This window comes from Leucopleurus acutus (genome assembly GCF_964270905.1).
Source record: "Leucopleurus acutus genome assembly, chromosome: 13".
Classification (NCBI taxonomy): Eukaryota; Metazoa; Chordata; class Mammalia; order Artiodactyla; family Delphinidae; genus Leucopleurus; species Leucopleurus acutus.
Window position 1 is genome coordinate 78,488,749 of NC_139155.1, and position 12,810 is coordinate 78,501,558.

The 12,810-nt window shown below is 49.4% G+C and overlaps 1 protein-coding gene across 4 annotated transcripts in view; it reads right to left on the reverse strand.

Moving 5' to 3' along the window:
• FBXO21 (F-box protein 21) overlaps window positions 1–609 on the reverse strand; it is a 47,093-nt gene extending 46,484 nt beyond the window's left edge. For all 4 annotated transcript variants that reach the window (XR_014326709.1, XM_082853515.1, XM_082853513.1 and 1 more), the window contains exon 1: window positions 354–609. Coding sequence is in view for 3 of the 4 variants with exons in the window: in XM_082853515.1 (XP_082709641.1) it covers window positions 354–592 (239 nt within the window). In the remaining variant the exon portion in view is untranslated. The remainder of the gene's footprint in view (window positions 1–353) is intronic.
• Window positions 610–12,810: the final 12,201 nt, after the last annotated feature.

Below are 12,810 nucleotides of genomic sequence, written 5' to 3' on the forward strand. Positions count from 1 at the left end.
GCTGTAAGCAGCACTGCATCACCCGGTCCGTGTAAACATTCTAGCACAGAGTCGGGCACAAAAGAAGCGCGCATGATGGATTAGCCGTGATACCACGGTCGTCATCCTTTATGGAGGGGCCGGCTGCTGGGCGCTTCCCAATGCGCAATCTGGACACCGGCGGGTCCGCTTGGCGTGGACCGAGGGGCCGGCGGCCTGGAGGCCTTTGTCTGTCTGTCCGCGGGAAGGGGTCCGGGGGTGGGATGCGGGGGTGGGGTCCGCGCGCGGGCAGGGAGGTGGCGGCTCCGGGCGGCCAGGCCCGGGCCCCGGGGGGCGCAGAGAAGGGGCGCGGGAGGCATGGGCGGCGGGCTCACCTCACCCGGAACTGCTCCTTCCACACCTTCCCGCTACTCTGGCACAGCTCGCGCAGCCGCCGGCAGGTGCTGGAGACGCGGCCGATGTCGGCGGCCGTCAGCGAGCCGCTGCACAGGATGTACTCCAGCACCTCGCCGGGCAGGTTGACGAGGCAGCTGAGGCCCGCTGCCTCAGGCGCGGCCTCCTCCGCCAGCGCCGGCACCACTTCCATCGCGCTGTCGACCGCTGCCGCCGCCATCTTGTCCGCGTACCTGGGGCCGCCGCGCGCGCGCGCGCGCGCGCGCGCGCCAGGGCGCCCCGCTTCGCCCCGCCCACCCGCCTTGAGGGGTGGGTGCCAGTGTCGCCCCACCCACGCCCGTGGCCACACCCCCTCGGCCCCAGCTGCTCTCGAAGGGCCGAGCTGTGGCCAAGGAAAGGAAATGCGTTTTGGAAAATAACAGCGCGGTGGGGCCTGGAAGCTGTGAATGGACAATAATAGTGGCATCCATGTTTATTATGTGTGCGGAGCGTTTCCTGTCAATGAGCTCGTCGGCCCTTACCAATAACCCTATGAACTGTTCTTCTCCCCAAGTTACAGATGGGGAAACTGAGGTTCAGGGAGATAGATGGACTTGTTGGGAGTCCCTTGTCCTAGATTCTAATCCAGATCCGCTTGACTCTGCTTGACTGTATGCTAAACAGTATGCTGTAATAATAACAAACTTAATATTCATGAGCGGGTGCCCTGCCAAGCACTCTAAATCCGTTCTTCAAGGACGCCTCCTTTGAGCCCTCTGCCATAGGTACCACATTTTATATACGTTCTACAGATAAGGAAAACCTGGCTCATAAAGGTGGGAGTCACTAGTTGAAGGTCACAGAGACAAAAAGTGGTCGAACCTGGATTTGAATCCTCCAAACAGGAGTTCCCATTCACCTGTGGGTGGGCACTCTCTTACTTCCGTGCCTACACCTATTTATTTATTTTTCCAACTCAGTTTAGTTTCGTGACAGGCCCTGGGTTGTGTGCCTTGGGGATACAGAGGTGAATAAGACAGTGTCCTTGCCTCCCAGGAGCTCAAAGTCCTCCCCCGCCTCTCTCCCATCCCCACTGCCTGTAATTTACCTTGTCCCCTCCCAAAGTTTCCTGCCTTGGAAAGGGCCAACCATCCCTCCCTTCCTGCAAAACTGGAACCTGCTGCGTTCCTTGCGACCTCTCTTTTCCTCACCCTCTGTATCCCAATGCCCCATAGAGGATAACATATCCAAGCCTCCATTTCCACATCTATAAAATGGGGATAACAATAGATCTTCCTATTAAATGAAACAATACATATACATCAGTTCCTGTTGCTGCATAAGAAATAAACCCAAAGCCTAGGAGCTGAAAACAACCTTGTTTTTGTGCTCTTGATTTTGTAGGTCGGCAAATGGGGAAGGGCTCAGCCGGGCAACTCTGAATTGGAATCAGGTGGTAGCTCCAGATTCTCTGCTTTCAGGCACTGCATGCTTTCAAGATCCCACAGGGCCTGGAAAAAGTGTTGAGATCTTAAAGTGTGCTAGGAAACACTACCTGTATTCAAATGCCCAACAGAGGTTAAGTTCTCTGTGCCTCAGTTTCTTCAGAGAAACTTTTTTGTGGGAACAGGAAAGCAATTCTCTTCTCTAAAAGATCACTCCTAATATTTCTCAAATCTATCTCCTTCTCTGTCTCCTCAGCCACTGTCCCAGTCCATGTCTCCAGGATGGCTCTTAACAGTTCAGGCCTGGCCCTGAGAATGTGAATATCAGCCTTGGTGACACGCAGACCTCGGTAAGGTTTGCAGCCCGTTAAGTGGAAGGCAGACCCCCCCCACAGCTGCACAGGTGGTTGGTAAGACATTCTTGTGAACGACTATGGATTTCTTTTCAATGACAAATTAAACTCTCCTGCCGATCCAGAAAATCCTCTCCTAACCCTAGGAAAGGAGAACAGTTTTATTGTTGAACAAGCATTAAACTAGATGGTGATGGACATCGCAGGTAACCTGCTAATGAGATTACAAAGACAGAAAGAAATCCCACCCTTTTGTATACAGCCAAACATTTCATCGTGTACAGGCTTCTGAGATTAATGGTGGCTTGTAAATTACCATTCACTTAAAAAGTAAGAGGACCCGATCACACTTTCCCTAGTTTATTCTTTCCAAGTTCATCCTAAGGTCACCTGGCAAATGGGGTACACATTGTACTACCTGCCTTTGTCTCAAGGAATAATAAAATTGCTCATCTTTGTGATAAGCTGGTGGTTACAGCCCGGAATGGAGTGCTTAGACTCCCACATCCAGGGAGAAAAGGACACTACCTTCCTTGATATTTACCTTTCAAAGAGATGGTTCCCAGGCCCTTAAGAGAAACATTTCTGGGCTGTGACATTGGCAAGAGGCTTATTTAGCCTTTGAAAAGATTTGCAAAATGTACGGTAGACATACAGTGGAGTAGTATTCAGCCATAAAAAGGAGTGAAGCACTGACACGTGCTGCAACATGGATGAACCTTGAGAACATGATGCTAAGTACAAGAAGCCTCACACAAAAGGGCAAATATTGTATGATCCCACTTCTGTGAAACATCTAGAATAGGCAGAATGTAGATGAGAGGTTTACCAGGGGCTGGGAGGGAGGAGGGAATGGGGGGTTACTGCTGAATGGGTACAGAGTTTCTGTTTAGGGTGATGAAAAAGTTCTGGAAAGAGATAGTGGTGACAGTTACACAAGAGGAATGCCCTTAATGCCATTGAATTGTATACTTAAAAATACTTAAATCGTAAATTTCCTGTTATGTATAGTTTACCATAGTAAAAAAAAATAAAAATAGCACCCAGAGAAAAGATTTACATCTGTATCAAAGAGACAGAGGAGAGATTGACACATACAGAATTTGTCAAGGAAATACTCCAAGAAAGGAAGGAGGGAATGTGTCTCTTTCCATTTTGGCAACAGGGAAAATTCTAAGTTTTTAATGTACCCTTTCGCTGAACTGCTGACTGTATTTAACACAGAGCTCGTCCCCGCTACCTGAGTTCCTGTGTAAAATCCCCTAGCAAAAGCCCAAATCCTTGACTCCCCAGCGTTCCTCCTGGGTGCCCTCTCCCTGCTGTAGCAAAAGAATAACCCTATCTTTGTGGACCATCGGTGTATTTCTGGTTACCTTTGGCTGGAGGACTTCGACGTTCCTCTCCCACGAGATCGCCACAGTCCAACTAGAGAGACCATTTCAATCCCCCTCAACATCTTCTATGGCTTTCCTCGTTCTCGAAATAAACAAACACATCCTTTCTCTTCTGATACAGCCCCTAGACTCTCCCTCCCACCTGCTAATCCAGGGCCACTTTCCTGGAGTGTCTGCAGCTCCTACTCATCCTTTAGGTCTAACTCAAGCTCTTGCCTGCAGAAACACACGTCTGCTGACCACAGACTAAGTCTGCTTCTGTCTCTGCCCTTGCAGAACCCCTTTTATTCATTCAGTACACACTCCCAAACTGTCGTAATACACACCTTGGTGTGATTATCAGATTCACCCACCAGCACGGGCCAATTTTTCGGGGTGTGGACAAAGAATGTTGCCTCCCATTTCAGTAAACAAAGAATGCTGCAGGCATCAAGCCATCAGCTGCCCCCGATGGTGCACCCTGAGGGGGGTTCAGGATGGAGAAAAACAGGGTACTGGCCCTACATAGTTAAGATGCTTATCAAAGGAATGATTTGAATAAGCCCAGACCCTTGCGTATTTTCATATATAGAAAAGCACTAAAATCATTAACTTGAGATGTCTGTTTTATGGTGATTAGCAGTAATCTTTTGATGTTCGACTACATGTTTTGTTTTTTCAGCAAAAACTCCTGTATATCCTGGTTCCTTGCTTTCCACTTTGGAACAGTTCCCCAGAGCTATCTGAGAGGCTGCCTTCCCAGGCCAGAGTCCTCAGTAAGGTCCCCGAATAAAACACGACTTGAAACTTTTAGGTTGTGCTTCTTTTTACAGTCAGTAGGGGCCTGAAGCTTTACTGTTTGGAGGCCCTGTTTTATTTTATTTTTTTTTGGCCATGTCCTGCAGCTTGCAGGGAACCGTGGATCAAACCTGGGCCCTCGGCAGTGAAAATTTGGAGTCCTAACAATTGGACCGCCAGGGAATTCCCTGGAGGCCCTGTTTTAGAAAAGGAACACACAGGATGAACTTGTAAGTCAACAGGAGGGCATTTATGTAGAATGAGGAAAGAAGGCGCCTTGGATGTGGGACCCAAAGTTTATCATTAATTCGAGGATAAACACATTTCTTCCTATAAAAGGTAACCTCCGTAAAAGCAGGGCCTCTGTCCCATTTTGCTCAAATATTTACTGAAGGTACTGCTAGGATGTATGAGAAGGTTTTGTGCTATCGTACAGACACAGCTCTGCCCGGTCACCCCTGGATGTGTGTGGCTTTTCCCCTCACCCGCCCAAGTCTTCTCAGCCACCTAACTGAGGAAGCCCTGCCTGGCCGCCTCATTTAAAACCCTCTGTCACTCTGCCCTGCTTCGTTTTTCTCTAAAATTTCTTAGCACCATCTAACATACTCTCCAAGAAAACCACTTATGTCTCTCTCCTTCCAGTAGAAATGTGAACTCTACTGGTTGTTCTCCAATGTCTACAAAAGAGCTTGACACATACTAGGTCCTCCTTATATTTCTAATGAATGAGTGAATTAATCCTGTGAGCGCAGAGCAATTGAGCTGGATGTATTGTGCATACGGGGTGGAAGTGAATCTTTGAGGGCCAGAGAGTAGGCTATGGTAGGCTGAATAATGGCTCCCACAGACGTTCACATTCTAATCGCTAGAACCTGTGAATAGGTTACTACGACGTGTGGGTTTTTTTCCCCCGACGTTGCCAAGCTATTCTCCGACACCAGCTGGGTGTCCTACAATTCAACTCAGCGCTGATACCATCTACTTGATACTCTCGACCAGGAGACAGATCCCACAGGTTAAGGGTTCAGTCCTGCCAGACTGCTCCCCCCCCCGGCCCCGCCCACATCAGAAGCCACACTGCAAGTCCGTGTTGTCACCTGTGCTTCTGCCAGTCTGGCTACAGGTCGGAGCTCCCCATGACGCCCCTCCTTGTGTTTGATTAACTTGCTAGAGTGGCTCACGGAACTCAGAGAAACGTTTTGCTTACTAGATTCACCAGTTTACTATAAAAGGTATAACTCAGGAAGAGCCGGATGGAAGAGATGCACAGGGCAAGGTATGGGGAAAGGGTGTGGAGCTTCTGTGTTCCCTGAGCCCATCACTTTCCCTAAATATCCACATCTTCACCAACCTGAAAACTCTCCAAACCGCATCCTTTTGGTTTTTTACGGAGGCCTCATTCCACAGGAATGATTGATTAAATCACTGGGCATTGGCGATCGATTCAACCTCCAGCCCCTCTCCCCTCCGAGGAGGTCAGGGGCATAGGACTGAAAGTTCCAACCCTCTAATCACCTGGTTGGTTCCCCTGGCAACCAGCCCCTTCCTCAGGTGCTTTCCAAAAATCACTGCAGTAACATAAACTCAGGCGTGGCTGAAAGGGGTTTGTTAATAACAAGACACCTTTGTCACTCTTATCACAGGAGATTCCAAGAACTTTAGGAGTTCTGTGCCAGAAATAGGATCAAGACCAAATATATCTTGCTTATTATAAACCACAATATCACAGGTATCTTACATGGCAAAAGGGACTTTGCAGATGTAATTACGTTAGAAATCTTGAGATGCAGAGATTATCCTCTACAATCTTGTGGGCTCAGTGTAATCACAAGGGTCCTTATAAGAGGGAAACAGGAGAGTCAAGGTCAGAGAGGGGGGATGTGACGATGGATACAGAGGTTGGAGTGATGCTGGGCCATAAGCCAAGAACTGTGGGCAGCGTCTAAAAGGTGGAAAACATAAGGAAATGGATTCTTCCCTAGAGCAGCAGCAATAAGAAATCAACACAGATTAAACACAGATTTTACTTTTCTATTGCTGCCATAACAGATTACCACAACTTAGGGGCTTAAAACAACATAAATGTATGATCTTATGGCTCTGGATGTCAGAAGTCTCAAATGGGTCTTACGAGGCTAAGATCAAGACATCGGGAGAGCTGTGTTCCTTCTGGAGGCCCTGGGTGAATATCAGTTCTTGGCCTTTCCCAGCTTGTAGAGGCTATTTGAATTGCTTGGCTCATAGCAGCATGACTCCAACCTCTGCAGCAATAAAGCAGTATGCCAGGGAGATTTTGTAACTGTTTGTCACTCAGCATTATTGTGGCAATAGGTTAACAGTTACATAGAAGCAGGTAAAATGCACACACACACACACACACACACACACACTTGCAAAGCAGTACCTCCATGATGCCAAGCGATTGGTACAGGCAGGAAGTATAGTTGGTGGGTAGAGGAGGGCTTCCCTGAAAAGGCAGTGCTTGAGTCCGGCTCTCAGCAACAGAGGTGGGATCCGCAGAGGTGAGAGGGCAAAGTGGGCTTTCTAGGTAGGGGGTATGCCGGAGGCAAAGGCCAGCCAGAAGGAAAATAAAAGCTGCGTTTAGAGACCTTGGGGCGAATCAGTGAAGCTTTGCGTGGAGCAGTGGCCGAAACAGAAACCCAAAGGCTGCTTGTGGCCAGAGCGGGCACTGAGTGTTGGCCGGAGGGGTTGGTCTTCCCCCTCTGGTCCCTGGTGGCCCCGAATGCCTTTGAGCGAAGGCGAGATGTTTCTGGAAAGGCAATCTGGGGGCAGTGTGTGCTTTTCAAGGAAGGCGATGCTATTAGCACCAGCTTGGAGGAACATGAAACAGGTGTCTCTCTTCCTGCCGATTTTGCTGGAGGCTCTTCTGCTAATAACTGCATTTCCATTAGCGACTCTTTTTAAAGCCTTCAAAATGAAAGTGATTCAATTACTCACTGCGTAATGTTTAATTAATGCCACAGATACTACACCTTGAGTTGACAGTATGTCTCAGAGGTTTTCTCGCATTTAATAGCTTCTTTTCCCCAACACATCCTTATGAGATGTGGGGCTCATCACCCTCGAAGATCTCAAAATTCTTGGAAACAGTAAATTAGTGAGGAGAGAGTGGGGCTTCCACTATCAACTTCCAACCTCGACTCTGAGTTCCAGCTGACAAAACCAAGATGCCGAGAAGCCAGGAGACCACCCACCCCTGTCCTCCCACCCTGTTCCCAGGTCTAGTAATACAAAAGATTTGAGACTTAAAAAAAAATCACTTTACTAATTACTTTGGTTTTAATCTTCTGCTATTTGATTAACTTAATATTATTTTCCTCAAGAGGCTATTGCGAAAGTGATCTCCTTTTACTGATGTGGGTGAAGCTCTATATTGATTGTAAATACTTTCCCTGTTTTTGCTTCCTTGCCGATTTTGCCAAGGGTACAATGAAAAAAATAAGAAGTACATTTTTACTATTTAACTGACTGCAAAGCCCATATTCTGTAATGATCTGCAGTGATTCAGAAATCCTTTTTCCCTCCTCCCCTACTTGTTTTCCATCCCCTTCTCCTTTTGATTTGTGGTTGGGAAGGTTCTGTTTTGGTGTAAACGTGGATTTTTTCACCTGGTTACCAGGCAACAGAAGCCACCCCATTCGGGATGCATATAAATGTTAAATTGTCCCCAGCCACCTTTGAGGCTGGGCTTGTCAAAACTCCAGTGTGTGTATGAATCACGTCAGGGAGCTGGTTAAAAACGTGGGCGGTGTCAGACCTTATCCCCAGCGAGCGCTAATGAGCAGGTGTGGGGAGAGGCCAGGACCTGGCTTTTAAAACCAGTGGCCCCTGTGATGGCAGGTGGTCTGGGAAACGCAGTGCCTAAGTATCAAATGACAAATGGCATCAAGATGGGGCTGTTTGAGCTTCAGTAAGAGAAAAGGGCTGAGAAAGTTGGAAGGAACCAGAGCTAGAACCTTAGTTTACTTGTGTATAGGACTCTTCGATTCTATCCTATTCTATTCCATTCCATTCCATTCCGTTCCATCATGTCATATGTGTGTTGCCTCTATTAACTCATTTAATCCGATCGCAATGCAATGAAGTCAAAATGATCACAGCCTATTTTACAGTGAAGAAGTGAAGGTACAGAGAGGTTAGGCAACTTATCCGAAGTTGCACAGCTAGGAAGTAGAGGAGCCAGGATTCGAATTGTGACGGTCTCTTAGCAGCAGCACTGTGTCGACTGGAGAAAAATGCACAACCTAAACGTTGAGAATTACGTTTTATGTGGAACCTTACTGAGCACTCTAGCCCGGGAAGGCACCTCTCGGATAGCTCTGAGGAACTGTTCCAAAGAAGTAAGGGAGGAGCCAGGATATATAGGCGTTTTTGCTGAAAAAAACCCAAACAAACATGTAGTCAAATATCAAAAGATTACTGCTAGTCACACACACACAAACCCCCCCAGCTATCTCAGGTTAATGGTTTTAGTGCTTTTCTGTGTATGGGAAGATGTAACAGTCTGGGCTTATGGAAATTATTCCTTGGATTTACATCTTAACGATCAGGGCCAGCATCTTGTTTTTCTCCATCCGGACTCCCCTTGCAGGTATGCCATGGGGGAGGGGTGGGCTGCAGAGGCCGATGGCTTGATGGCAGGCAACATGAGTTGTTTACCAGAATGGCAGGGAACATTCTTTGTTTACTGAAATGGCAGACGACATTTTTTTTTTTTTTTTGGGTCCACAACAAGGTGGTGGTTAAAAATTCAGATTCTAGAGCCGGACTGTCTGGACTCAAACTCCACATCTAACATTTACTGGCTATGTTGACTTGCTGCCCTGCTTTCGCCTTCGTTTCCCAGGTTTTAAATTGAGGAGAGCAATGGTAACGTGTCAAAGTAGTTTTGTAGAGATTGGCATTTGATGACTGTTAGCCATTGTTTTCATTCATTTTTGTAGGAGAGCGTGGGTCCAGGCGCTGAAGCATCCCTGCTTCCTCTCGGATCTGCAGCTCATGTCTGAACTCGGGCCTGAGGCTCAGGGATGGGGCAGAGGTGTCCAGGAACCATGTGTTTGCTGTTGGATAAATAACTCTGTCATTTAAAAGGTTGAATATCGAATGTTTTGTGCTTTCTGACCAGGAAATAGGTGTGAAGGTCACAATGCCCCAGCGTCTAAATGGCCACGCCCAGAAGGGCAGGATAAAGCCCACCGCCCCACCTGATCCTTTTACAGTGGCCACTCTGTCAGGGTATTTGGGGTCGGTTCCTCTTCGTCTGTCCTTTTAGGGCTTTTGAAGTCTCTGCCTCTTGGAACTGGGTCTGTAGCCAGTCAGGAACTAGGTTCAGGGTCTCAGGGTTGTCGTACAGGGAAGAAGGGCTGAGGGAGAAGGTGGTTCCGTCTCTTTGGGGGTCCTTTCTAGGGATGCAGCTGTGATGGGGGCAGAGGTGTCAGGGAGGAGGGTGGACAGGATGCTGAGAAGTACCCTCTAGATCCATGTCAGGAGTCAACAGGTCTTCTCTGGATGCTGGAAATGCCCTCATGCCCTTGGGGCTTGGCTTCTGTTGCAGAGAGCGAGGGCTTCTTGTCCCAAATCGGGACAGCTCTGAAAGGCCATTTTCAGAATTCCCTGCAGCGTTGGCTGAAGTTTCTGTTGAGACAACATTGCAGCTCAGGCTTCCCCTCCCGCCTTCCCAAGAGCGCCCCTCCGCCCCCCATTCAGCCTCCTGCTGCCTCTGTCTCAGACTGGGCTTCCTGGTACCCGGCCCGCTGCAGTGGGCAAAGACAAGAGAAATTCCAAGCAAATCAAACAGAAGACCACGGTCAGTCGAGTCAAGTCCACTTTTTAATATTTTGACCATGATGCAAACAGGCATAAATAGACTTTTGTTGAATTCCATCAAATTAGAAGATAAGAATTATACAGAAGAGCATGCGGCGAGCACAGCCTGGACAACCTCGCAGAGAGCATGGGGCGGGTGTCAGTCCTTCGAGAAGGTGCTGGAGCGCATGGGACACTTGGCGGAGATTAGCAGCATTGAGAGCTCAGAGGTAGGGGGAGGTCCGAGCTTCTGGCAGCGCGTTCAGTGACAGGTGACACCGGCTTGGCCCACCTCCCTGGCTCCCCAGCCCCGGAAGGAACGGAAACCCACCACCACTGGTGCAGCAACGCAGGGCGACCCCCTCCCCGCACCCTGCGCCCCCCAGGTAACCACTGCTGAGCCCGGAGTGGGTCTTACGATCACAACGATGACACGACAACACGGAAAACAGGGTGGAGGTGGGGGGGGGGGGCACGGGAGGGCGCTGGGCCTCCGCGGGTCTTCATCAGAACTGGATGCCAAGGGCACAGTAGCTTATGCAATCGGCGCTGTCATCCTTCTGTCTTGGGCAGGAGTTGGCAGAACCACACTTTTTCATTCCCTTTTGAAATCCTCCGAGTTCTTGGCGGCAGACAATGGAGAGAAAACCATCGGGCTGAGAAATGCTCGACCTATTCCAGAGGGTGGATGGTGAGAAGGCCTGGGGCAACCGGTAGAGATTCTGTTGCCCCCAGGGGACATCTGGCAACGTCCGAAGACATAGTTGGTTGTCACGACTTGTGAGGGTGGGGTGGGACTGCTACTGACATCTAGTAGCTGGAGGCCAGGGGTGCCACTCAACACCCTACAATGCCCAGGACAGCCCTCACCACAAAGAATTCCCCAGCCCCAAATGCCAACAGTGCTGAGGTTGACGGACCCTGGACCAGAGTCTCCTAGGAGCCGAGTCTGGGCACTTTGATGTCCTGGTGTCACCTTCCAGAAAACTATGGAAAGATGCATCTTCAGGCAGGTCTGTTCCTGCCTGTCAGGGCCACTTGCTTTAAGAACGGGCTCTGCTCTGGACCAGACACGCATGCCCCGCTTGCTCAGACCGTTCAGACGTTCTGGGACACAGCAAACTCAGAAACGTACCGAGGCGTATTTACTCCCGATCACCTCTCCTGCATGCGGCTCTGACAAGTATTAATAGAGAACAGACCCCACCCACACCCCCAGACAGCCCCTGCTTTCCTGGCGTGAAAGTTTACGTGGGTCTTTGCATCTGAGACACATCACTGTGTCTGTGCTACCAGGCGGGGACCGGCAGGTGGACCGAAGTTGGGGTGGCTGTGGAAGAGGAGAGGCCAGGCTGGCGTTAGTCCCCAAAGGCCAAATTCAGGTGTGTGGGGACCGTCTGTGTTGAGTCCCTGGGGGGCACGGTCACTCCCTCAGCCTCTCAGATCCTTTATCCTCCATCCCAGCTCTTGGCCTGTAATTCTTGAGCCGAACGGCACATTTGGAGGCAGGAGAGGGCTGGCAGGAGACAGGGAGTGTGGGCAGGTCCCAAGGGGAGCCCAGATTAATATTTCTTTTTCCTTGTCACCGGCAGGCAGTCTCAGATTAACGTGCCGATTCAGACAGAAGACTTCGAGGGTAAGGTGGGCACAGTGGAGATCGGGGGCAGGGGCGATGGAAATATACAAGGAAACATGGCTGGCTTAAAATCTTAAGTCCATGCTTTCCCTAATGGCATGAATTAAAAGGGCCAGTGCTGTAGTGGTAAGGGGGTCCAGACATCAGCTTGCCCACTCTGGCAGGAGCCGTTTGCACCATGATCTGGGTCAGAGAATCTCACCTGTGGCAAACCTGACTTAGGGCAAAACCTGACCTCCTTTTGGAAACCCAAAGCAGGGGGCTGCTGAGAGTGTGTTTGGCAAGAAAATCCCGTGTTCTAAGGCCGATGTCTATTGGCCCGGGCTCAGTTCTCTTTCTGCCCATCTAGGCGTGGCTGGACCTTGGAAGGATCCACCCTGCTGACTCGGGGAGAAGCTGGCTATCATGTCAGTTCTGAAAACTCAGCTTTACTTGGAGACTGTTTTTTTTCTCCTGAGACCCATTTCTCAGCCTAGAGGCAACACTCTTGACTCTCCCTTTGTTCTCATCCTCCACAACAGGTCGGAGTCCAGGTCCTGGTAATTCAACCCCCGGAATGTCTTTATCCCTACATCTGCCCTTTCCCTCATTCAAGCCTTGGGTTTCTGCAATAACCAACCAATAGTTCAACAGGTCAGCCATCCAGGCTCTGTGCTGTAGCCAGAACATTCTTTTCCAAGCATAACCCAAATCACCTTATTTTCCCCTCTTAAAAGCACTCCTAAGGACTCTGTGTTGCCTGCCAAATAAAGTCAAAATCCCTTGACAAAATTCTGTCCGTTCCCTGCCTATCTCCGCAGCGTACCCCTACCTTCCGCAGCCTTCCAAAGCTGGGCCATGTCTGAAGCCAGCCCCAATTTACCCTGCATGCTCCCTGTCTGTGTCTTTCCCCTCTCTCTTGCTACATCCCGGCAATCTCCTTTCCCCAAACCTGCTGGTGGAATTCCACCGATTGCTCAAACCCCAGACCTGCATGTAGATTCTAAGAATTGTGGCTCTGCACCCCAGATCCTAACCTTCTATAAGAG